General features: G+C 41.8%; 1 protein-coding gene across 24 annotated transcripts in view; it reads right to left on the bottom strand.

The window, feature by feature from the left end:
* KIAA1217 (KIAA1217 ortholog) overlaps positions 1 to 27,786 on the bottom strand; it is a 749,802-nt gene that overhangs the window by 28,089 nt on the left and 693,927 nt on the right. For 17 of the 24 annotated variants that reach the window (XM_074324916.1, XM_074324914.1, XM_074324912.1 and 14 more), the window contains 4 exons: positions 20,693 to 20,797; positions 20,137 to 20,186; positions 12,776 to 12,942; positions 1,888 to 2,063 (listed from right to left, as the gene is read on the bottom strand). In XM_074324916.1, the coding sequence (XP_074181017.1) occupies positions 1,888 to 2,063; positions 12,776 to 12,942; positions 20,137 to 20,186; positions 20,693 to 20,797 (498 nt within the window). The remainder of the gene's footprint in view (positions 1 to 1,887; positions 2,064 to 12,775; positions 12,943 to 20,136; positions 20,187 to 20,692; positions 20,798 to 27,786) is intronic. The other 7 variants (XM_074324921.1, XM_019754176.2, XM_019754182.2 and 4 more) reach the window with 1 other exon arrangement.

The following is a 27,786-nucleotide window of genomic DNA, read 5'->3' as shown; positions in this document are numbered from 1 at the left end:
GCCAGAAATCCAGATTTCTGTTACATGGTCTTCTGTTACATGGTCTTTCTGTTACATCTCGGTAAACACAGACATAAAACAGCCATGCAGAGCTCAAATATGGTCTAAGATATAGGCAGGCACATGCAAAGGGGAATGGTGCAAACCAAATATATATGACATGATTGATATCTTGCACCTAACTCTCCCCCCAAACTGGACTACCCCACTTCTCCAAGGTTATCCTGTGCCTTCCTAGTACCAAGACTTGTTGGGTTGCAGGGTTCTTCTGCCTGGAATGCCCCCCCTGTGTAGCCTCCACAGATGAAATCCCACCTGTCGTCAAGGCCATCTCAGTTAAGTTTAGCAAACCTGTTTTGAGGCCCTACAATGTGCATGGTACTGTCCTTAACCTGGGGACATATGAAATATAACTTATTTCAGGTTAAGTTTCTCTGATCTCTGAAGCCCAAAGCAATCTCTGTGTCATGTAGGTTCACTAGGCACCCGTAAATCACCTGTTTTTGCTATACACATACTCATATATTCTGCTTTGCCAGACTGAAGCTCCTCAGGTGCCCTGTGAACATCTTATTTGTGTTAAAATATTTTTGTAACTGCCCAATTGTCTAAAACTGGGTCTCAAGGGTCTTCTCAAAAACTTCTTTAAAAATATATAGACTTTTAATAATGTTTCATAAATTTTTCAATTAAATTATGAAAAAGTAAATTTCCTTCTTTAAGAATTGTGTTTATTGGTTAGCTAATAACCAATAGATAAGTCTTGCTTCTTGACTAGAAAAGTTGTCTTTAATTTCTACACCACTCTGAGATGAGCAGCCCAGTATAGGAATGAGCTCAGAAGAGGAATATTCAGTAGACAAATAACAGCTTTATTGACTCATTGTGGGTGATTAACTGTCTATAAATGCAAGAACTAAATAAAACATTTAAAGATGTCGAACAGTGGTCAAATTTAATTTTTTTAGGAAACTAATAACTCTTTTTTTTTTTCTCTAGACTGCTACTGGGAGGGACATTCTAACTTTAGTCAGACACATTGGATTGGCACCTGAGGTAATATAAGCTACAGCTCAAATTTTGAATAAGAGATAGAGTGTAGGTGCTTTCCATCGTGGAGACTTCTGGTGATTCTGGTCATGAAAAGAATTTGACAGCTGCCCTCTTACAATCCCAGTGTGGAAGGTTTGAGCTTTCCAAGAAACAAGAGAAATACTAACATTCGAAGATCCCACAAAAATTACTATTCATTATACTAAAAGGTGAAATAGTTCCATGATAAATCTCCGTTGCATAACAAAACATACATTAACATAAAAGATGTGCCTGCCCTAGTGACTGGGGAGTAATAAAATTCTGCTCATTTCAATAGAGGGACTTGATAAATGCTTTCAATAAGAACCTCATAGAAGATTGGTAATGCTCAAGGAAGCATCTTTCATTCTGGATCAGACGTACTTTACATTTAAATTCTTCTTTTGCGATTTTAACTACAGTTGAATAACAGGAAGATAATTTTAGTGCTGTGTTATTTAGGCTATTAGTTTTAATTTATTGAGATTAAATGCAGACTTCCCATTTATCATTGGGTTTTGCCATTTGCTCCTTGTAATTTTATGTGTTACCGAGCCTTACAAAAAGGCATAACGCTCCAACTTTTAAAGGGACCACCTCAGTCACCTGAGGATTGCTCAATTTCTTGAGCCTGGACGGAGGGGTACACAGTGTCCATGGATACCCCAAAGAAGCAGAACTTAACTTGCACACAGAACGTGCTCAGTAAGGAGAGAGGGAGTGAACACCATCTAGGGAGGCCTCCTCTCTGGCAAGGACAGGTTTCCTTTTCTGGTCAAATAGCAAAACATGCAACAAGAGATGGGCACTCACCATAACTTCTTGACGATCTTCTCCTCTTCGCGCAGGTATTTTTGTCTCTCTTGCTCCACCAGGGTGCGCTGTCGTTGTACAGGATCCTCCAGTCTCTTCATGGTATCCATCACTTTGCCGTTGATTTCCAGCTCAGCCTTCTTCATCATTGCCCTCAGAAGCTCCTGGTTCTGCAGCTGTTGAACAAAAGAAATCAGCCTCAACGGGCTCTGCCTGACTGACATTATGGTGACTGAGTGCCTGGCAGTCTTCACAAGTGGGTTTGTATAAACAGCCTGCAGCTGAAACTTCATTACAGTGAAAAAGGGAACGGAGCAAAGACTGTATATAATATTGCTTCTTCAGCCAACATCTGAGTTTTAGCAGCCAACTGACAGGCAGACTTTCATGTCTGTGTCTGCAAAAGACATGATTCTTTCTTTACTCTGGTCAATGCAGCATGGACAATGGGCATAGACTCTCACTGACATGTTTTCATAGGGAGCAGCCAAGAGCATCAGCTTTGGAGCCAAGTGGATTTTGGATCAAACCCTCAACCTTCTCCCTGGCTACTGCAACACATGCTACCCAGACTGTCTTGGTCTCCATTTCCTTATCTCTGAAGATGGGGATTCCCTTCCTTGGCAAGGCTATTCTGAGGATTAAATGAGATACTTGTTGGTACAGAATAGGTACTCAACAAGTGTTGATTAGACTATGGACTATTTCAGCATATCAGTTAAAAGAGAAGCTGTGTCCCTCTTGTTTATATGGGCCCACTCACCAAACACCATGTAATCACAGATCAATAAAACACCGAACTTGGTGTTGATGGTGGTAATGATAATGATTCAGGTAAACCCAAGGCTCTTGGCAGTTTACTCATTTCCCTGGATTATCCATAGGCTGCTTGCATACATAAGACCACAATTTCCGTACACTTTCCAGAGCACTCTTGTTTCCCATCCCAGAGAGCATAGGATGTGTGAGTTTGCATCCAGGTTTCACAAGAATCTAGTCAAACACTTGAGTCCTGCTTCCAAGAAGGTGTTAAGTGTTTCCCAGGGGCAGAACAATTTTCTGACAGCACATACATCAAGTGAATTCATTCAATTAGCCTCAGAAACAGTAATTATATTATGCCTCTTACATTATACCTAAAGTCCCCCTGAAATTTCAACTAGCTGTTATTGTTCCCTTTTGTTTTCTGCTTTTGCAAACTGTCCTATAACCACTGTATACCACCTCATAAGAGCAGTGATGTCTTTGTCAATGGTCCATTATCTGTGCAGGCTGATAATGACCTGTGGCCATGTTACCACTGGCTTGAAACCTCATCATGGCTTCCATTTTCTCCGAATAAAGGTAAGACATTTCAACAGGAGCTACAAGCAGAGTCACCTTCATGTTCCCATATCAGCACAGCGCCATGATCAGCTGGCCATCCAGGAAGAGCCTGCCTGGGTTCCATTTCTAGTTGTACCACTTAGCAGCAGTGTGAGGTAGCCAAGCTATTAATCACCTGTCTGTGTCTATATCCATTACAAAGTAGTAGTAATAGTTCACGTCTCAGAGGCTGGTAATGGAGAGTCAATGAGGCAATAAAGTGCTTACACTAGTGCCTGGCACAACCCTAGCTCTCAGTACATACCGGCTACTGTTATCAGGGAGCATAACCCTAGGGTAGGGCCGGTAGTTCTGTCTGGGAGGAAACCAAATAAAAATGTGCTATTCTTGGGTTACCTCCTCTATGTGACTCATGACCATGCTCTCATACTGCTTTTGCTAATGTCTGTTTATTGTGGTCTTAAAAACAGACAGTCAGTATATTGCTGAAAGTCACCATGTTTGGAGACAATGCCCAGAGGGTGCCTTCCTTTCATGCTCTCTGCAGCACAGCTCTGCCCACTCTGCATGGGGCGGGATGGGCCTTTCCCATATCGCCAGTGTCCTCCCACTGCATGCAGCTGGCACTCTCTCTGCTCCAGCCACGTGAACGTCCTTTCTGTTCTGACTGGCCAAACTCCTTTTTGCCACAGGGACTTTGCACGTGCTATTCCCTCTACCTGGTTAATTTCTGCTCTCCATACAGTCTCCAGGACACACTAGCAGGCATTTAATAAATATTGGTTGAATGCATGAATTGAGTTAAGCAGCAATGTTGGTAATAACAGACAATGGAGAATCTAAAACTCTTTTCTAAATGATAGACATATGGGGTAACTCGTGGGCTCAGATATGCCTTGGGTTCAGCTCTAATGTCCTGCCTCGCTCTGACTGCAGTGGTTGTTAAATACGCATAGCAACACTACTTGCTAGCAAAATGGTATACTCAAATTCAATGCCATATGTCAAGTCCCACAGAGCTATTTCCTTTGGGGGCAGAGTGATAAATGGTAACAGGTATATAAGGGACAAATAAGTAGAAGATTAATGTGTCTAAAAGTGACTGATGCCTGGGTCTGCCCCTGAGAGATTTTTATTTAATTGGTCTGGGGTCCAGCCTCGGCACTGAGAATTTTTTAAACTACTCAGATGATTCTGATGTGCACCGTGATCTAAGAAAAGGGCTCTTGAATGGATAGATGCTGTCACCATGCCATGAGCTGTGTGGCACAGCCCTCTCTGCATCTTGTCCTCTTGCAAACACCTCACAGACAAGCTCCAATCAAGTTACAGCCCAGTCAGCAGTGGACAGTAGCAATGGCTATCAAGCTGGAAATTATTGCTGGACTATTTAAAATTCTTAAAGTTGAAATTTGAAAGATGGGAAAAGTGAAGCCCTGCGAGGTTAGGTGACTTGTTCACAGCCACTGGCCAACTGCCGGGCAGGATCAGGGTGAGACCCAGGTCTTTTAAATTCAACCCAGTAATTTTCCCACCACCATCTGCTAGCTAGGATGCCAGAGAGCGTGTCAGGGAACATATCTGCTTTATTTCCAGGCACAAGCACAGTTTCTGGCACACAGTAGGTCCCCAACACATATTTGCTATGTGAATGACTCTCAAAATGTTTCTGAGAAGCCTACAGACATGTCAGAAGAACACAACTGTACGTAATATTCAAATTATTCAACTGGTAACATGGTCAGATCCCATTCAAATTATACTACTCAAAGAGGATGGTAGGGGAGAGACACGCCCAGAGTTCCAGGCTGTGTGACCCTCCTTCCCAGAAAGAGGGGCTTACCGGAGGCAGCAAGAGGGACTCCATGGGATTTTCCGTAGCACATTGGTTGGCACAGGACTACAATGAGCTAATCATGAAGGAATAAACATGGACACAGGTTCTGTTTCCACTTTCCTCTAGTCCTGTTCTGGCCCCCACCCCCATGCACCTCCTGGCGTTCCTGCCATTGTCTCCAGGACTTCACCCCAGCAGTGTGCCAAAAGGTGCTGAATGCAGGATGCAGGATCAACACCAGCTCTCTAAGTGCTTCACATAAATTAGTCATCAGCACTTCAAATCATTATGTTTATTTTTGCTTAGCAGTGATACCTACATTTTCAATTAACTTGAAAAACTCTATAAAGGTATAGTTTACAAACAGTAAAATACAGATGCTCCTTGACTTACAGATGGGGTTTTATTCCCATACACCCAGCATAAATTGAAAATACCATAAGCAGAAAATGCATTTAATACACCTAAGTTACTGAACAGCATAGCTTAGCCCAGCCTACCATAAATGTGCTCTGAATACTTACAGTAATTAGCCTGCGGTTGGGCAAAATCATCTAACACAGTTTTCTACTGTAGAGTACCAGTTGTTTACACTCGTGATGGTGTGGCTGGCAGGGAGCTGCCCAGCCTCACAAGAGAGTGTTCTACCGAATACGGCTAGCGCAGAAAAGATCAAAACTCAAAATTAGAAGTACGGTTTCTACTGAATGTGAACTGCTTTCACACCATGGCAAAACTGAAAAATTGTAACTTGAACCACCTGTATACTGATTTTAAGGGTAGAGGTCAATGAGTTTTGACAAATGTATACACCAAAGTAACCACCATTAAAAAGATAGACAACACTTTTAATCACCCTAGAAAATTCCTCCATGACTCCAATCAACTCCCCAACCCCCAGACCAAGGAAACCACCAATCTGCTTTCTGTCCCTATAGATGAAGTTCTTCCTGTTCTAGAATGTCATATAAAAGGAATTATACAATATATAATCTTTTGTGTCTAGCTTATTTCCTTAAGTATATTGTTTTTGAGATCCAGCCATGTTGCTGAGTGTTTTCGTAGTTCATTCATTTTAATGCTGAGCGGTACTCCATTGTATGGATACATCCATTGTATGATTTAGCACATTGTATGTACTAAAATTTTTACATTTTTACTTATTGATTTGATTCTAGTGATTTTGCTAAAATTTGCTGATTTTTGACAGCATTTTGAAAATATTATTTTTGATTTTACATGTATAGAATCATGTAATTTGTGAGTAAAGCTAATTACAGTTTTTACTTTCCAAAATGCATGCCTTTTCCTTTTTTTTCCTAGCCTTATTGCACATGCTAGGATCTTCAGTACAGTGTTCAACAGAAGTGAAAGCAAACTTCCTTGGCCTTGTTCTTGATTATAGGGAATGTGCTTAGTGTTTTACCATTAATTATAGATTCTATAGGTTTTTCAGACATTCCTCATCAGGTTAAGGAAATTTCCTTCTCCTCAAGTGCTGAGTATTTTTATCATCGGTGTTGAATTTTGTCATATGTTTTTCTTCACTTATTGAAATGATATGATTTTTCACCTTTATTTTGTTAATAGGGTCAAAAACATTGACTTATTTTGTTTTTCATAATAAAAATCTTTTTTTCATAATAAAACAATCTTGCATTCCTGGGATAAAACCAAAGATAACGTATTATCTTTTTTATATATTGCTGGATTCAATTGCTACCATTTTGTTAAGGATTTTGTTACACATATTTTCTTGAGAGATACTGGTCTGTGTTTTTCTTTTTCCTTGTAACATCTGACTGATTTTGCTCCTAGCTTCATGAAATGAGTTGGGAAGTGTCTTCTATTTTCTGAAAGAGCTTTTCCTTTCAATACTTTAAAGACGTCATCCATTCTCTTCTGACTTAACTTTTGTCTCTGCTGAGAAGTCAGTGTTGGTTCTTATTGTTTCCCTGTACATAGTGTGTCTTTTTTCCCCTCTCTGGCTGAATTTAAGATTTTTCTATTTACTCCTGGTTTTGAGCAAGTTGATTACAATGTGCTTCGGTGAGGTTTCATTAGTGCTTATCATTCTTGGGGTTTATTGAGCTTTTTTGGTCTGTGGATTTACAGCTTTCCTTAGATTTGCAAATATTTCAGCCATAATTTCTTCTAATGTTTTTCTCTTTCCCCTTGACTACTTAACATTGTTTCACAAACCACTAAGTTTTGGTTCATTTTCTTCAGTCTTTTTTCTCTATATACTTCAGTTTGGACAGTTTCTATTTCTATTTTCACATTGACTGATATTTTGTTTTGGCAGTGATGGATCTATTAAGTCTATTCAGAAATTGTATTTTTCAGTTCTTAAAAGTTCCACTTAAACATTTTTCATATCTTCCATTTCTTGTCTCGTGTCCATGTCTTTCTCTAAATCCTTGGGAATAATTATAATAGCCATTTTAAAGTCCTGCTGATCTCATTATCCCTGTCATTTCTGGTTGATTTCCACGATGGATTTTTATTTTTTTAAGGTTATGGGTCACATTTCTCAGCATTGTCACATGTCTAGTAATTTGTGATTGAATGCTGGACATACAGTTCTGGATTTTGTTGTTTTCCTTTACAGATGTTGGGCTTTCTCTGGCAGTTGGTTCAGTTAGTTGTGGATCATTTTTGTTTTTTAGAGGTTTGATTGCATTCTTTGTTATGGTAAACCTAGGGTATTTTTTATTCAGGGGCTATTTTAGTCCTAAGACTGAAGCATGGCTCTTCTCTGATCACTACTAATATCTCACGTGGCCAATAAGGGCTCTTTACTCTAGCTTGTCGAAACATGAACATCTCCCAGCCCTGTGTGAGCTCTGGGAATTATTTTATCTTACAGCCTCCCTTTTTTTTTTTTTTTTGGCCTGGCTTAGTGGTCTTTCATGCTACACACTTGGCTTATTCAGTAACAGACCCATAGATTTATATAGTTCTTTCTTCACAGAGCTTTCTTTTATTTGGTACTCTAGTCCACGAATTCTAGTTGCTTCAGCTCTCTAAACTTTTGATCTTATCTCCTCAACTAAGATGGTTGTTGCTGTGCTCTGGTTATGCCTTTCAGCATCATAATCTGAAAAGGGTTCCCAGGCAGAAAGCTGAGTCAACTGTAGGTACAGATCCTTTGTTTCCATTCTCCTAAGGATCACAATCCTGTGCTGTCTGTCCAATATTTAGAAATAGTTGTTTCATACATTTATTTATTTTTCAGTTTTCTAGTTGTGAACAGTTTGAAGGCAAGCATAGTTGCAGTAACCCCCTCATTGCTGGAAATATAAGTTTATTGTAAATGTCATACCTTGATATTTTTATAAAAATAATTCAACAGAAATAATGTTCTTGGCTATTAAAAATTTAATTGTACCAAATGAGTTATCCATATTAATTTCATATAGAAACTAGGAAACTGTTTAAACCTAATTCTATCCACCTCAAAATAGACATATGCCTCACATCCTCAATTTTGATTTCGTAGGGAAACTCTAAGACTATCAGTCTTTCCAACAGTATAGTTGAACTAATCAATAGTATAGCTGAGCTGTTTTTCCTGCTTCGCAGTGACACTGAACAGTGGTTATACCACAAATTAGGAAGTTTCGTGATGATAGCCAGATCCCAGAACGACTCCTGACCACCTAGGTAAGTTCCCCAGGCTGTAGGGAACAAAGGAAAGGGCACGAGGTCACAACTACATGTTATCTGGAAAAAGTCTCCCCATCTTAGCTGGCCTCTGTGTGAAGGTTTGATTAGGGACTAGCATATTGTATGGCAGCCTAATTGTCAACTCCCATACTAGTTCCATTTATTATGCATGCCTGGTGGGAGAAAATAGGTCTGCTCAGCAAGGGTCAACCTCGTGTGCTTTTCTCAGAGATACACAGTCCCACACCATTACTGTGGATGTCAGAAGATAAATGAGACTGGCATGTTTCTGTGAGGCACTATCTTATAAAAAGACACCTTAAGATAACTATACGGAATAATATCATTTCAAATACAAGGGCTCTGTGTACTGCTATGCTTCTTTTTTATGTTGATGTTTTACCTTCCTCCTCTCATAGGAAGACATAGTAAATTCTCAGTAGTCTTAAAAATGGAACACTGAGTTCAAAATAACCCCATTTTTTATTTATCAGGAAGCAGAATAAGGAGATAGGGACTGAGAAAAAAAACTGGAAATTAGAGAAGGGAGGATGCATCCTTCTCTCTTTAACCAAGTTTCACCTGGCCCCCCAGAACTTGTACTGTCTCTTCCAGAAGCTTGTCTCTCCCCTCAGCTTACAGTGAGTGGCAGAACTGACGTCACTTCTGTGAATATAGGATTACCTTAAAATCCAAGCACTGTGGAATTTTGGGGAAAAAGATGTAGCTCACCATTTTTTTTCTAAATCATACCAGAAAAGGTAATAAATAAAGACAATCATCTTTTGAAGGGAACCTTTGTTAGGCACAAGACCTTCACCTGTTCTCTTTACCATTGCTGCCAGCTAATGGCAGACCCAACTGTTACCTGGGAACGGGAACATAACAATATCAAGTTCCATATATCTTTTGTATCAATTTGTAACTAAGTAGAGAACACATATGATTATCACTGGGAATGAAGGGCATTGTTTAAAGCCAGGGCTTTAAAGTCAATGGGTGTGTCTTTCACACTTACAGGGTGGTGGATACTCCATTTGTTTTTGCTTCATCCAGTGACTGAGAACTCAGCATTTCCAAGAGGTATCTCAATGAACTGAGCATTCATAATACCTGAGAGTGGTTATTACTCTGGAATACTCTACAATCACCAGTGCCTGGAACATTCTAGAATCACCAGTGCCTGGCCTCTGGTCCACACCAATGAAGTCAGACTCTGGCAGTGGTATTCGGGTATCGATATTTTTGTTAAAGGCCTCAGGTGATTCTACTGGGTAGCCAGGATTAAGGACCATACTGTTAGATTGATAATGTGAAATGGGAAAGCAGGGCATGACATGAACAGAGTTTTAACGGTTTTCTTGACCTTCTGCTTAGGTTCCATTTGCCTCCATTGACATTCTTTTTGTCCTGTTGAAATCTACGCACCCACTGTGTCCGTATCAAATTTTTTTTCCTGAGAATAATCCATCATTTCTGAAAATAAAATGCTCAAATAGGATATGCTCTCCAGTCTAGGATTTTCCACTGATTTAATTATCTAATTACTGGAGCTGGCTGCCAAGCACAAAGGATTTCATTCAGTTTCACTATTTTATATAACACAGTTCAAAGAACATTTGAATTTCTAATTCAATTTTTGTTCTTTTGAGACTATGCTACAGAGTTTCATATATCTCTAATGATAGGGCCATAATTGGACTTATAATCACTTTGGGGTTGCACTTCACTTTTGGAGTATATACAATACATATGCTGGAGGAGAACTGGTGCTGAGAGGGCTTAATTATTTTAAACTGTTTTTGTCTTAAATAGACTCCCCTGACTGAAAAGACAGAGGCTTGATGGGGAGGAAAGCTGACAGAGACACAGAATACAAAGACTGAAGTAGAAGCAACAGCAGACAGGTTAGCAAACAAAGTACTTATCTTTCCCCATGTGTCTGCTCTTTAGAACTGCACACACTTCTGAGCTCAAGAGCACATCTGCTCTCTGTTCTTTACGCCCCACAGCCAGAAATGCTGAGCAGTTCTGGGCAATAAAGAAACCCGTGTGGTTAAGAGAGCACTCCTAGACCTTGACTGGAGAGCTTCTTTGTTTGAGAAGCTATGTTTCTGCGATGGAGACAGCACAGTTCAAGGGTTGGAAGGAGTGGCAAGCTGTGGGAGACCCCTCCCAGCCAGTCAGAGGACCAAACAATGCCAGGCACCAACAGGGCGATGCCACAGCCATGCCTATCACAACCTTGGCGTCAGGTTTGCCACAGTTCCACCCCTGCCCCCAAAGCAACAAATGCTCACTTTTGACAATAGTAAGTACTACCATAAAATGATACATTCAGGGATTTTTTTTCTTGTGAGAAGCGACACTTTCCCCGTGGCCAGCAGCAGTGTGAGAAGGGGCTTGCCCTCCAGAAACCCTGAAGAACCCGGGAGAAGACAGACCCTCTCTGGCCTGCACATGTGTCATTTGCCTTGCAGATTACTAAATAATTGGTTAATTATTTTCCGACATTTTTAGAATACAGATATTTCATATAAAACCTGTATTTCCCGATTCTCTTGAAATGTTGAAACATCGAGGAACGCTGACTCTGATTCCATTAGGTTAAGAGCTGGCTGGACCGGAGTGGTGACTGTCATGTGGAGGGGCCACCTTGCCACTGTCCCTCCTCCACTTCACTTGTTAAGTTACTGCCCAGACACTGTGGGTGTTGGACTTTGTCCCCCTGGCACAGACCCTCAGCCCAATCCATACACTTCATTTCATTGCAAAATGTCTTTAAAATTGCAAAGCAAGGAGAAGGGAATGCAGAGGACGGGGAATTTCATTCACAGAGGACATGATTCAGAAGAGGATTTAAATGAATTTGCATGGGAGGCCCACGGTGTCTGGGACGTTGCCTGAGAAACAGAGTAGCCTTGGAGACCTGAGCACTGAGCCGTATGGTCTGGTCCATCAGCCCTCACAGGCCGTGACAGGGCTTCTGGGCAGGTCTCAGGCCAGCTGCTTTGCTGTTTATTCTCTGGTAGGGAGAGGGCGAGGGGAAATCATCTTCTTAGCTTAATTAGGTGGTGAAAAATGTAGGGCTCATGTGTCTGCGAGCTGGAGAGAGAGAGAGAAGCTGTGGTTTGAAGCCCTCTCCTTGTCGGACCCCACGGGCTACTGAGCTTGCCACACCTGGGCGGCTGCTCCAGGCTCCTGGGCTGGTTTGCCTTTTACCGATGTTTAAACTATGAGCTTCTCAAAGTCAGGGAGGCTGCGTGGGTTTAGTCTAAGCCAGCTCTATATCCTCCACGATCAACCTCCCATCTAAGGCAGGAGTGTGAAGTTGACACACGAAACAGACATATGATATTATGAAGAGAGGCATCGCCCCAGCAACCTCAGTACATCAGATATATGGGATTTGCTCAACAGGGTTTGTGAAATGAAGCGTCATTTTCCCTCTCCTTTGAGTCCCATATAGTTCATATATTCCTTAACAATGGAAAAGGGTACGGAAAACATTATGGAACACACCGTCCAGATAAAATTCAGCTGCTTTTTTCTCAACAAATCACCCACGGTGGCTTCTTTTCCTTGTGAATTAATCTAGTTTAAACTCGTATTTCTAAATACATCATAGTTCCTTGCAAAAAAAGCTTAGCTGACTGTCGTACCATTGTGCCTGCCCACTGGGGAAAAGCAAGGAGCTGAAACACTAGGCAGGAAGTCTTAACTGGCTGTTAGAATGTTCCATGGGGCTCCTCTGCTTTTAGCCGTCCTCCGGAAAATAGATGTTTAGTGCTGTTTTTCATGTGTAAAAGTGTGCATAGCTTTAAAAAAGTGGTTATACATGGACCACAGTCGCAGTGGAAAGCTCTAGACCAAGACTATATGTGTGAGAGCGAAAACCATGCCTTTCTGATTCTACTATTCAGGTGTTCAGTTCACGGAAAAGATGGTGGACAGAACCCTGGCAGGTGCTGTGGGACTAGGGATGTGGGACGAGGAGAAAGCTGACTTTGGGCAAGTAAGACAGAAAACATCGCCCCCAAGGAACACAGTCTGTACCTGGAGCTGTCGCATCTGCTGGAGCTGGAGCCGGAGTTCAGCCACACTGCGCCTCATATCCAGCAGGCTCATGTGGATGGCCGAGGGGCCGGCAGTCAGGGGCTGGCTCGTCGGCCCTGAGGACTCCAGGGTGCTCAGAGTCTTCCCGCCGGACACGTGGGGCGCTCCTATGAGAAAAGAGCAGCAAAGAACCTAAGAATGCCAGAAAGGAGAGTCTAAGCTAAGTCCCATCCCAATACAGATGACGGGTAACTCTAAAAATGCCTACTTCCTTCATTGTGAATTAAAAAAGAAAAAAACTATGTCGTCATCTAAATGGCAAAAATAAGGAATTGAGTTTAAATAAATTATGGAAACTTCATGCAGTATTATAACGTGTGGTCTGTAAAAATCTTCTAGAAGTTTAGTGCCAAAGGAAGGCAGATCAGTGCAGTATGTAACACAGCTAGCTTTCTGTCTGTCTGTCTGTCTGCCTCTCTCTATCTATATTTAAATGTACAGGTTTGCACAGAGAATAGATGTATATACCAAAACAAAGTATTAACAGTATCTCCAGCTGGTGGTATTCCATGAGTTTTACACTTTTTACACTGCTTTTTGTATTTTTAAATCTGCATAGTGAATATCTATAATTTTATAGCAGAAAAATAATTTTAAAATTCTGGGACCTAACACAGGATGCTTCCATGACTATTTCCTGCAGGCAGATGTATCCCAAGAAATGCACTTAATTCTGGGCAGAGATTTGGCCGATCACCAAGGGGAAACCAGTAAGAACTGAATACGTTCCTGAATCCTTTCAGGTTTCCAGACCAAAAGAAGCAGGACCTCTGCCCACATCTTTAGTAAGAAAATCAGATGTGATGTGAAAATTCGTTAGGAGAGGAATCAAAAAGGCAGCAGAAAGAAACTCTTCCTAAATAGTTTTCTAGCTGCCATAAAGTTTGGCGTCTCGAGTTCAACTTATATAAGCCTAAAATATTTTCTAAGTCCATCTGGGAAGGGCCTGATTTGAACAAGTTTGCTTTAAGAATGACTCAGAAAGGATCCCAAGGAGCTCTTACAGGATGAGCATGGTATAGGTATCAAAAGAAAGTACTATTTCCTTTTTGGGACAATGTGATTGTATGGAACACGCCCCCAGAGAAGAAGCCTCTCTCTCTCTCTCTCTCTCTCTCTATATATATATATATATATATATATCTCTCCCCACAACCCCCACCCCCTGAAGGGGCTCTCTTTCCTGTACAGGACAAAATGGAAGGTTGCAATACGTCGGGCTGGACTTACATGACAGAACCCTGTCGTTACTTTGCATACTGTGGAGTGCTTACAGCACAGTGGCCTGTCTTTCCATCTTGACTCAGCAACCATGGGAACCTTTCCTTTCCCAGCACCCGCAGCCTGGCAAGCCACACAGGCTGCTGCCATGGGCTATAGGTGGTGTGCCAGGGAGCGCGGGAGAGCCTCACAACAGTCCTCTTAATGCTTGGCCTCAGCAACACCAACGGATGGCACACCAAGTCCTCACCTGGATAGAACCGGTCTCTCAGGCCTCTCATGGTCCGGTGGGGGAAGTCCAGGGAGCAGACCAGAAAGCATTTTAAGGATTTCTAAAGGAACGCTAGCGAAGCGGACAGTGAGCTTTTTATTACAGTAGTACCTCGATTTTTGAACATCTCTGTTGACGAACATTTTGGTTTATGAATGCCACAAACCGGAAGTAAATGCTTCGGTTTTCGAACACGACTCAGAAGTCGATATGTCACACAGCTTCCTCTGAGTGCAAGATCCTGTGGCCTAGCTGTTGGCTGTTTTCGAATGTTTAAGAGCTCATGGATTATGGTCGAAAACCAAGGTACCCCTGTATTTCTTATGAGCCTAAATGGTCACTCCCATCATCACTACGGCTCTGAGCGACTTTTGGGAGCTCAACACCCTCAAATCAAAATCACCCTCAAAAAAGCAAGATTTGCCATCTCTGCAATTGTTCCAAAGAATATTCACCAACTGGGAAGGTCTTCAGTAAAAGGACATCCAGTAACATTTCCGAAAACAACATCATGTGAGAATTAACATAGCATCTTCAAGATCAGGTATTCTGAGGGAATCACAATAAATGGGAAGTTTTTCTTTTAGAATTCGTCAAGTTACTTTATCATGACTCATACAGACAGGCATGTGGTACGTGTATGCACACACACATGCACACACACACATAGCCACCATACAATATCATTTGTACAAAAACAACTAATAGGCATTTCTCCAACAAAAATGACACTGTGCTAGAGACCTGCCTACCTCCCGTTTGTAATAAGAACCGTTCTGCTAATTCCTCAGCCACATGAAGGCACACATTCCTCCTTAATCGATTAGCTCCCTCTCCTTACACACTCTGAGGGCACCAGGGCACCTCACCAAACTTCTGCACGGAGGACACGCTTCAGTCTACATGCCATCTGTTAGCATTGAACGCCAATGACTGGTTTTACAAAACATCTTTCACAACCAAATTTCTTTATGGAATCTATACTCATTTATAAAAATTTCTTCATCTGTAACTTCTTTTATTATAACTAAAATTTGTTTCTAACTCCATCATTCACTGAAATAGCTCTTTATATTGTGGCCAACGGTCAGTTGTTGACCCAACTGATGCTGGGCTGACGTGACATCTCCTTGGTGTGACACTGGGCTTTGTCAGTCACTTCAGTCCTTTTTAGTTAATTTGAAACTTTCCTGTCCCTCGTCTTCTTACCTCTCTGCTGCTCCAACTTGGTTAATCTCTTTTCTAATTTCTTCCTTGGCCAAAGTTTTAAATCCTGGCCTGTTCTGTCCTGGGCCTGCTTCCCCTCTCACTGGACATGTTTTCTAAGTAAGTCACTTCCACCACCACCACCTGCCAATGTCTCCCCTATCTTTGTCTCCAGCACACAATTCTCTTCAGATCCACATACAAATACCTTCACCTCACTACAGGACTTTTCTACAACTAGGTCAGATCACTATGTCTACTCATATTCCCCAGACCTCTTTCTGTCTCTATAGGCTTGTTTTTATTTTTATTTCTTTTCAAAGGGAAATGAATCCCTTCAAAAATCAAAATTTATTATAAAGCTATAGTAATTTTAAAATTATAACACTGGTTCAGGGACAGACACAACCAATCCATGTTCAGAATGGAATCTAGAAATAACCCAAGTATCTACAAGTATTTAGTTTTTCATAGGGTGATGTCGGAAAACAAATAGTAAAAAATCTTAGTTGAGCTAAATAGCTAAATCCTATGAAGAAAAACATAACAAAGATGGATTCCTACCTCATTCCTTTCATCAAAGGAAATTGCATATAGTCAACTATTAATCCAATGCTAAAATAATTAACAGTATCATAGCAAATTGAGTATACTAAAAGAATATCTAAGTAGATCAAACATCATTCTATAAATGGTGGCATTTTTGTCTGTTTTGTTCACTAAGGTATGATGCCTGACACACCTTAGTTGTACAATAAATATTTGTTTGATGAACACATGAATCATAGATCAAAATATTAATAAAGATAAAAATTACATAAGAAAATATGAATAATTTTTTTTTACTCGTTGAATTAGGAATGTCTTCCTCATTATTACAGGAAGTCCAGAAACCACAGGGGGAAAAATAGATTAATAAGCCTGGTGAAGTGAAAATTAATCTTCTCCACTCCACAAAAATTCTCATATATGAAAGACATACAGGAAAGGCAAGACGAACCTTTTTACTATTTAAAAAGTTATTTACTAATCAATCCTAAAACACCAATAACCCAACAGAAAATTAGCAGAAAGTAGTAAATAAAGAATACACAGATAAATGAGTACAGATTATAGGCTTGTTTTTAGTCAGTGGCACTATTATCCATGCAATTATTTAAACCAGAAACCTGGAAATCATTTTCAGTATCCACTTCCTAGTTGTGTGACCTTGGCTAAGTAATTTAACCTCTCTCCCAGTCAGTTTCCTCATTTGTAAAATGGATATAAGGGTTATTGTGTGAGATAATGGAATAAGCATGTGTACACAGCTTAGGCTGGTGTCTGGCACAGAGGAGGCCCCCCACCCCCCACCCCGCTGCAGTCAGCTGTGATAATTATTTCTCTATGCAGAGTGGGCAGGAGGAGCCTCTGTCAGCCTCCCCTTCTCACCTGGAGTGTCAGGAGGTGCCGAAGGCTGGGGGGTGGCAGCAGCAGGCTGAGATCTACAGGCAGAAACCTCAAAATCTACGAATGGAGCTGGATCTGGTGGGTGGGGACCCTGAATGGTAAACGAGTTCCCCTTCAGATTAGATTCACAGGACATAGGATCTGCTCTCCACACCCACATGGGGCGTGTTGCATTCTGTTCTCAACATGCCCGACAGAGTAAGGGGTGTCACCGTGTACTTTGTGCTCAGAACCTTGCTCCTTTTTATGCCCTTCACCCTTTCCAGGCAATGGCCTCCCTTTCTCCTACCAAGTCACTCAGGTCATTTGCTACAGTTGAGTATACCTTAATATGAATCTTATTAAATGCATATTTGATGTGAATTGAATGTGTCCTATTGTGATGTAAAAAAAACATGAGGTTGGCCAAACTGGCTGTGACTCTTACTAGCTGTGTAGTTAATATCTTCCTTACAGGGTTATGTGTGTTAAATGATATAATACACAGTAAAAAACACGTACTATGCCTTCAAAATGGGAGGTTCCTTCTGCTCTCTTATATCCACAGTAAACCAAATATTCCTAAAGTAATAGGAAGTCTGGGTTTCCCTGTTTCATTTACCGTTGGCCAAATGAACTCTTTGACTTCTGAATTAGTCCATGTACTTGTCTACAGAACAGGCATAATACCTCTTGTCTTATAGCTTACTTCCTAGGATTCTGGAAGAATTAATATATATTGTGCACTGTACAGGGCTGCTATGGCAACGAAAGCCCTATAGACCACATCTAGCCCTGACACATTAAATAAAATGAGAAAGACCAAACTCAGCAGAGACACGGGGGAGCAAACACACATACATACATGCCTGTTGCTGGTGGCATTGCAAATTGGTTCAGCCTTTCAGAAGAGAAAACTGGCAGCGTGTAACCAGAGATACTCAACTGTTTGTCCCTTTGGACATACTGATTCCACTTGGGGAAACACATCGCAAGGAAATTACACCTGCTCCTTCCCCCATGCTCCAAAAGAGGCATTTACAAAAGTTTTCAAAACACATAAATGAAAAAACCTATATATATATATATATTTAAAGGGACTGGGGCACCTAAATACAAAAGAATGAAAAAAAAAAAAAGGACAAGTGAGTGGACCATGTGGATGTGCGTCACATGTGTGGAAGTGCGTCTAGTCTTCGTATCTGGAATATAGGAGTAACGATTATTATCCTGTCCCACGAGGACATGTCAGGAGTTAATGAGTTCATGCATGAAAGCACCTACAACAGTACCTGGCACATAGGAAACACTCACTAAATGTTTCCCATGATGATGATGATGATGTCACCAGAAATGGAAAGGAATAAAAGAATAGAAAACAGCATGTACATATTATTTAGAACAATGATGTCCAATGCTAATTATTTCTAGACTTAATAACAGGAATGGAAAGTTTTGGTGCTCAGTAGGTTCCCTCTGTTCCCGGCAACTTTATTGAGATATAACAGACATACCACTGTGTGACTCTAAGGTGTACAACAGGTTCATTTGACACCCTACATATTGCAATATGATTACCACGGTGGTGTTAACTAACACATCCATCATAGCACATAATAACCATTTCCTTTTTTGAGGTGAGAATATTTAAGACCTACTTTCTTAGCAACTTTCAAGTATACAGTTCAGTATTATAACCTATAGTCACCATTGCTGTACATTAGATTCCCCCAACTTACTCATCTTCTAACTGGAAGTTTGTATTTTTTGACCAACATTCCCCCATTCCCCCACCCCCCAGCCCCTGGTAACCTCCATTCCACTCTCTCTTTCTACAAGTTCAATGGGTGTTTTTTTTAAGTTTATAATAGATCAGAAAATAAATGAATGAATAAGTATCTCCAAAACAAACCGGCACTTGCTCTGAAAACAAGTTTAGCAATTTCCGTGAAATAATTCTCTGACTGCCGCCAAGGTCACTGATTGATTTCTAAGTAAACTAACAAACCCCATGAGGACTGGGAGCACTGGAAGACCAGCCCTCCTGGCTTTACAGCTGAATTCCCTGTACGTAGCTAGTGGGACACCAGGACTAACAAGGGTCTCCACTGAAGTCCCAAATTCTGTCCATTCAACCATGCAGCGTAACACTCTGTGGCTTCCCCAAATTAGAGGTTTCATCCAACTTGGAACATGCTTCCTGTGTAATTCAGTAGCTGAACATGTCCCTGGTAATGTTTTTTTATTTCTTACCCAGGGGGAAGACAGACCTTCTATTTTTGAGAGAGGCTTGCCTTGAGCCTGCAGCATAAGACGTACATTAAATATACTTGGACACTAGTCAACGCCCCTGGGAATATAATTGGGGGAATGTTGGCATTTAAAAAGCAGGCCCTGCATTGTATAGAGCTAGGTGGGTACTGTTGAATAACTATGATGTACACCCAGAATTAATATAATATTGTATGTTAGCTATATTTTAATAAAAAGTCTTAGAAAAAAAAAAGCAGGCCATGGTCCAAGGATACCTTTTTCCCCCACCTTGACCACTGGTGGCTCCCTGTCAGCTCTCATCCCTTGTCACTCACTCCCACACTGCAGGCGGGCTGCAGTCCCTCCCCAGTGTAGAACCTTCCAAGGGCTTCACTTTGCACTGAGAACATTATGTAAATTCCTTACCATGGTATTTGCACATTCTTTTCCCTCATCCGGGGCAGCTCTTCCTCTCCCCCTTCACTAACCTAAGTCCTCTTTATCTTTCAGGACTTTCAGTTTGTGTCTCTTCCCCAGGGAAATGCCCTTGGTCTAGGTTAGACCTGCCAGTTAAACATTCATCCTGCACTTTTTCTTAACACTCGACACACTTGTTCCATATCCATTTCCTTACAGGATTAGGAATTCTCGGCAGGCAGCTGTGTCTGAATCACGCCCACTCTCCTTGTCAAGTACAGGTGCATATATATTTGTTGTATGTTATCCACATCAATGGATAAATGAATGAATAGGAAATAAATGATTAAAGGCTAAAGGGAGCAGGGAAGTTGTGACAGTGCAGGGCATTATCCGGGAAGCCCCACACCAAATAGGTGACCTAGGGGAAGATTAAATATTTCTGAAACAACCAGAGCTCATCAACGGTAGCCTCAGGCCACCTGGAGCTCCAAACAACACTTACCTGCACTGTCTGTGTGGTTCTTATTGGCTGTAGTTTTCATCACTTTCTCACTGAATAAAAGAAAAAGAGAGTCAGCCATATAGTTCCCTAAATGCCTTTCCCCCCCTTCCATTCATTATTCTAAGCAATTAGCAGCAGGTAGTGATGGTATCAAGCAATGAGGATATTTCAGCATCAGCACCACTATTGGCCGGGACGGAAAAGGCTTCCCAGATGTGATCTGACACTGCTGGTGGAATGCAGCTGGTGGGCACTCATGACTTTCAGATGACTGTGGAAGTGGACACGTGTGGATGGTGGCTGCAAGCACTGCACAGTGGTCCATGAAGCTACATGCACTGGGAAGCCCATTACCTTCTTGGGCCAAAGGGTTACCTTCGACCAAGAATTACCAGAAGGAAAAAAAACCGAACAAACAAACTATGATTCAGAGAGATGTGATTATTTTCAGCCTTGAAATGATTACAAGAAAACGGATTTGAATGAATGAATTATCTTAATGATTAAAGAGAAACAGATTGAATTATTTTCAATTGGTTTGCTTTCTTCTTTTTACCTAGATGCATCTTTGCTATAACTTGTAATGGGCCCTTTAAAAAGCGCAGACTGAACAAGGCCAGTTAAACTGGCAATCTGTTTCTCCATGGCTTGCATCCTCTCTCTGTAAAACAAGAGAATTGTTTGTTAAAGCTTTATTGACTTTCAGGTTTGTTCAGGTGAGTGCTCACCTGACGGCTAGAGAAGGTATCACCTAGTAGGCCATCCAAGTGCACCTCCCAGGCTCTGGCAACGTGAAGGACCTGCAAATCCCCACTGAACTGAAGAGTCAATGATCACAGTTTAGTATTAACGCAGCTCAGCAGAGGCCTTCCTGGAAAACTGAAAAGCGTCTCCCTTGGAAATAATTCTGTTTGCACGTAGTATTTTTGAGATTTTCTGCCCTGCTTTTCAATTTTACCTCTGGCACCAGTGCCGTCCATGGCCAGCTGTGGCCTGGCGGCATAGAGTTCTACCGTGTTTCCCCAAAAATAAGACCTAGCTGGACAATCAGCTCTAATGCGTCTTTTGGAGCAAAATTTAATATAAGACGCGGTATTTATATCATATCATATCATCATATCATATCATATCATATCATATCATATCATATCATATCATTACCCAGTCTTCTATTATAGTAAAATAAGACCGGGTCTTATATTAATTTTTGCTCCAAAAGATGCATTAGGGCTGATGGTCCGGCTAGGTCTTATTTTCGGGGAAACACGGTAAACTGTAATCCTCAGCTGGGGGAGGGGGGCTGCTGGCTGGTTTTGGTGTAAATGATGATGTTTGTTCTGTGTGGAGTAAAACTTGTTTATCATTTGAGAGCAATGCAAATGAATGTCTCTTAAGACCATGGAAAAATATGATTGAAATCAATGTCTGACTTGGGGGTGAATGGTGCTCAATCTAACCTCATAGGCATTTTAATCTGGGGCTTTTATTGGGTCAAACAGGAAACAAACTGGTCACGTCAAGAAATGAATGAGGGGCAGCCAGTTGGTTCAGTGGTTTGAGCGCAGTGCTCGTAACACAAAGGTCGCCAGTTCGATTCCCACATGGGCCAGTGAGCTGCGACCTCCACAACTAGATTGAAAACAACAACTTGACCTGGAGTTGAGCTGTACCCCCCACAACTAGATTGAAAACAATAACTTGACTTGGAGCTGACGGGTCCTGGAAAAACACACTGTTCCCCAATATTCCCCAATTTTTAAAAAAACAACAAGAAATGAATGAAAAATCCTTCCAATTATTTACTGTGCACAGATACTCTACCTCTCTTTTCAGGGCTTTCTAATTCTTCATCACAATTCACCTGGCTTTTGAAGTAGGCTCACATCTCTATGCCTCAGGCAATGGCAGTTTCACAGAACTATAACCATTATTTTCAACACATTATACAAACAACATCACAACAAAGTGGCCTCCCTCTACTGACTCGGTGCAGAGGGCATCACGTATGTCATGGCCTGTGAATTCAGTAACGCTTATTTGGTAGCTTAAAACAATAAAGGGAGTGAGGGGAGGGCAGTTTGAATAGTGTGGGCACCTTGTCTGCCATAGCACCCCATGAGCAGGTGTCTTAGCGTGAGCTTGAGACAGAGAAGTGACCCCGCTGTTCAGTGCAGGTCTCAGTCCACCGACCTCTCAGAGTGTGAGCAATGGTGATTCCTGTGCTTCAAACAGCATATTCATACATTGTGGCTTTTACATATGTGCCGACTACTTTATCTGGTACCCAATGGGAAAAAATCATGGTAGCCTGTTCTTTCTCTGGAAAAATGTAACTGGTTAAGTTGGACTTATTGAGAGATGAGATTTCTGTATCTTGAACTTCATGGAAATCAAGAGGACTTTCAAGGATAATTTTGTCCATACACAACTTTTGGGCCCTGTGTTTTGCCTTTGGAATATAACCCTTGGTTCCATATGAAACATTGGGCTTCTGATTTCAGAATTCCATGCATTTTCATAAGTTTAAAATGGATGGTTCTGTCACAATACTGAGTTTATTAGATGTAAGTCACATGTCTGGATAGTTAATGGTTGTAAACCCACTAAGAACAAAAAAAACAGTTTAAGTATTAATAGTATGATCTCTTTGCTCTAATAGTGTGGGAAGGAGAAACCTTAAGAAGTGGGAGTGGAAATACATCTCCATCTCCATGAAGTGACTTCGCAAATATTTCCAGGCATGGCCGTGAATGCTAAACCTCTGAGCTGCAAAGCATTTTCATTTACACCTGTGCTCCTGGTCGCCTCTCTGCCATAAAAGAATGCATGTGCCAAAAGAGAAATTGGTGAGAAATTCCACTCAAGAAAGCGAGTTAGCAAATACCCAGTGAAAATCCCAAGTTTAACAGACCCAAGTTGCAATGGCATCTCAGAAACGATGGATTGATGGCTGGTCATTCACACAAATGGGCGCTTGGGAAATGCATGACTTCCACAGGGACCTGCTCAGTGCTGCATGGAAGTTGTGCAGTGCCCCGTTCTTCCCTCAGTACTGCCGAAGTCAAACTCATGACCTAGAGTCAAGGTGTACTCAGAGCTACCTCGAGATATACCAGTTTACTGCTCTTATTCACGCTTAGGCAAATGCAAAGGACTTCTTAAAAAAAAAAAAAAAGCAGCGTGATTCTTTCAGGGTCAAGACAGCTTTGGTTAGGGAGAAGCTTAGGGTTCACTAAGCGTGAAGCTAGAGTGCAGGATAGGAAGGCATGGTGACAACCTAACCACACACAGATGACAGTACTACGATAAATGTAAGAAACAGGTAAGTCTACAACTGGAGAGAGTAAGTGAGAATCTGATAGGAGGGAAAGGGCAGAAGGAATCCAACACTGGCTTAGGCACAATCCTGATTAGGGCTAAATCAGTGTTCCTTCTGATCCCTCGCTGGTCCACAGCTTTCAACAGCTGGTCTAACAAAAGAGAGCAATGAAAAACCAAAACAAAGCACCTGGATCATTCCAAATTCAGGACATTGATCTGCAACTGAATCATCACTGTGGTTACAGTTGTACAATGTCACAGCACAGGTTGGGTCGTCTGCACATGGGCGTCCATAGGGTGGCATACCCACCCCTGGCATTTCCCTTGGCTGGGCAGGTACTTGGCTTCTTGCCGCGCTCCCCCCAGACAATGTTTTTAGGATACAGAGAAAGACAGCCCCCCAAATAGCACCCCACTCTCCTCACTCCTCAGGGATGATACTGACAGTGCACCATGGCCTGCGGTGAGAGTCTGGATGCTCTGGAGGAAAGGCCCCATATTCAGTCCAGGCATCCACACCCTGGGTTCTCCTTTTTGTATCTGTGAAGGTAATGAATGCTCCCCCGGGTGGCCTCCTCTAGGCTACGTCACCGGTGGGGCCACCAGGAAGGATACGTGATCTCTCAGAGACTTGCGAGTTCAGGACACTTGAGCCTGACGTTCGAGGGGGGCAGTTCTCTCTCACTGCCCAGGAAACAGTGGGGCCTGTGCGTGACTGAGCATCAAGCCACTGACCACACATGCCGTGTTCCACCATCGTGGCCAAACCACCTGATGAATATACAACTAACTCTTTGACACATTATGAGAAAATGATTTGCCTCCTATTTAATCGTCCAAGTATTTCCGGTTTCAGGATTCATTTGAGGGAGATTATCTGATTTCTAAATTCATAAATAAGGATTGTCTTTCCATTTCATGGTTGGTAATCTGGAAACAATTTTATGGTTTAACTAAATTACAGCAACTGGAAACTTACACATGATGAAATATTATGAAGTCCATTTTAATGAGAAAGAGAAAGAGAAATATAGTGAAAGAGGAGAAATTGTATACGACCCTGTCATTTTATCACAGGGGCAATTTTGTATGATAATCATTAGACTATTAAAGACACTTTAGCTGATTCTTGCCAATACCACTTGGTTCAAGGTATTACAGGACTGATATAATTACTGTTGAAAAGATGGTTTTAAAAGTGATTTCATAAACCATTTTCTATCATTCCATGAACCGTATTTATGTGATTAGTATATATGGTTAACTAGTCACTTAGTGCCATAAGTCAGCCTGGCTAAATGAATCTTCTCAGAGCCCACGCATATTATTAATAAAAATTCAAGTTCAATCCCGGGAGGATGCTGATCCCAGTATATGAATCCCTGCTGCTACAACCACCTTTCCTGCAAGCTCATCTGTGAAAACTGCTCATGGTCTGCTCACTCTGTCTTCAGAGTTCAGAGAAGGAAAAAAAAAAAAGGGCATTTAGGGGAAATATTTTCAGCCAGTAATTCCATTTATACAAATTTTTTGATTCAAGTTTTCACCTTCAACAGTTTTTGCCTCTGGGACTTGTCTTTGTACTGACCGAGGCCTCATTAAACCTGAATTAAATCCTTATCATTGTCTATCTGCATAAATTAATGGCTATTAAAAAACAAGTCAAGGCCATAACAAGTATAAGACTGGTAATTCCCCTATAATGGAGCCCTCAGGCTATGTTTTTAAATATCCAAAACACATGCTGGGGAGCTGACTGAAACCAGCCATCAGAGCTGATAGGATTGGTTAGGCCCCAGTCAGAGGCATTCACCGTCCCCACCACTTACCCAGTGGTGCGGGACAGTCAGTAATAACCGTAGTAACCAGGGCTGGCATTCTGCGCATCCTTACTAGGTGGTCCCTCAGCTCAATTCCAGTTCTAATAGTTTGTGATTTTTTTCGGTTCCTGCTCATTCTCCGTCATCTTTCTCCCCCCACCAGAAAGTGATAAATGGGTCACCAACAAATATTTTTGAGCATTTAATCTGTTAGGCAAGGCTCTAGCGGCTGTGGACACAGCAGTGAATAAAGTATCTTCATTAAGCAGTATCTTCCTTTCACAAAGTCACTCTCCCACTCCCACCCTCCACCCTGCCCCAGGGGGAAAAAATCTATGTGAACTAAAACTCTTTAGTCTTGGAAGTGCCAAAGGCATTTTCCAGAACTGAATAGTGAACCGTCTTACAGTTAGGCTATGCCCTTGTTTGCTTATGCCCTGACTCTCGGGTATGAAGGAAAAAAAACAAAGTAATTAAAGACACTGTTTTCAGATGAGTTCAAGAGAACACTGGAATTCAAATTATCTCAATTTGTGGTAAAGCTTCAAATAGGACTCTGAGCACCAAACTTTCTATTTCTGCCCGACTTTAACCTATTGGTGAAAGAACGGTGTAACTAAAAACATTCTTCCAAAAACTCCCAACAAATGTAACTTCTCATCGAAATACCCAGATTTATTGAGGAAATAATGATGGAGTTGGTGGTGACTGAAATGGGGCTACAGTACTTTGTATGCATTAATATTTCCCCTCTACCACTGCACACCCCTTAGGGGTAACGACCATGTCTTTCACTTTTCCTTACATTTGCAGCCCTTAGATGAGGACTTGGTACACAAAGGATCATTACGAAATATGGTTCATAACCCTGACCCCGAAGGCTGCTGTCCCTCCTCTTCCCTTCTGCTCACGGAAAAGTTTGTGTATGTTCTCTGTTCCCTATCGCCGCTCCACTCCATTGTCTATCCAACCTCTCAACAGCTCCCTGCTTCTGAATTACTCATCTGTCAGTTTCCTAGTGCCATTAGAGACCAGGCCTCAGATTATCCACACCCCCATATTCCCAATTACTATGTACAGATGTGAAAGGACAGTGAAGAGGGCTGAAGGAAAAAGATTAATTCGTTTGAAATATGGTGTTGGAGGAGAGCTCTGCGGATGCCGTGGACCACCAGGAAGATGAACAAGTGGGTCCTAGAGCAAATTAAGCCTGAAACATCACTGAAGGAAAAATGACAAAACCGAAGCTGTTCTACTTCGGGCACATCATGAGGAGGCAGGGTTCTTTGGACAGGACAATAATGCTGGGAACAATAGAACACAGCAGGGCAAGAGGAAGACCAGACGTGAGATGGACTGGCTCCATAACGGAAGCCACAGGCATGGAGTCTACGGGAGCTGAGCAGGGCTGCTGAGGACAGGACACTGGGCATCACTCATTCATAGGGTCGCCAGGAGACAGCGCTGACTCAATAGCACGTAACACACATGAGTTTCCTGCCAACATCTAGAAAGTTCCCTCACATCCCTGGATAACTTCAGCCTGGGGCCTCCTGTCTGTCACACCCCAGTCCATCATCATTTACAGCTTCAATATCCATGCTGATACCCTTTTAAAAGTGTGGCATTATAGATCCTCAAACTCTTCTGCAAAGACATACACTGACCTTAAATTCTTACTTGGCATAATTTTATTACATAGATCCGAAACTCCAAAATCTTCTTTAAGGTAGCAATCTTCGGTTGTCTTTGATTCTCTTATTAACACAAACCAGCTCCTTACCTCCCTCTTGCATCCTTACCTCTTTCATTCATCTCGTCATCAAGACTCTCTGCGAATTCCTTTTAATTTTCCTGTTCCTCCCCCAGCCCCGGGTGGACCACACACATTCTCTCCCATCCTGACTGGATTCTTTCGGGTCTGGCCTCTCTCTCAGCCTTGCTGAGCCTATGCCGGGCTGACTTCGCTTTCTGACTGATGGAGGAGGGAAATAAATGAGAAGAAATGGCCCCTTTGTGTCCCTCCCTCTATTTCTTCCCCCGTCACTTCCTCTTGGTGGCACTTCAAGGAGACAGAGTGTGGAATCCTCTCGTCAGGCAACCAGGTTTCCCCCAAGTCAGGAAAGAGACGATGACCAAAGCAAAGGTATTCATGTGGAATGCTCTGTATTTCACTTATGATCCATGAAGATACACACACTGAATGACAACTGCAAAGCAATAGGCAAAAATGGAGCCCCATTTACGGGGATCTGGGGAAAAAAGCCATTTCTAAACTTTCTTCATAAATTCACCAAGGCATTGAGAGAACGAATGTTTATAATGTGATATGAAGGGAAATACTATGGAATGATGGTACTCCCTGTAATAAACAGTTCTTCACATATTGTAACTGATGCTGTTTACCCTAAATGTCTTAGTGACGTTCGATTACCCGTAATTTCAATTCACCAGTCCCTGCTGAGTGTGAACACTGTGACAGCCCCGGGGGTGACTGCTGCCAGAGTCT

This window comes from Rhinolophus sinicus, linkage group LG02 (genome assembly GCF_036562045.2).
Source record: "Rhinolophus sinicus isolate RSC01 linkage group LG02, ASM3656204v1, whole genome shotgun sequence".
NCBI classification, from domain to species: Eukaryota; Metazoa; Chordata; class Mammalia; order Chiroptera; family Rhinolophidae; genus Rhinolophus; species Rhinolophus sinicus.
This window is presented reverse-complemented; position numbering and strand designations above follow the sequence as displayed.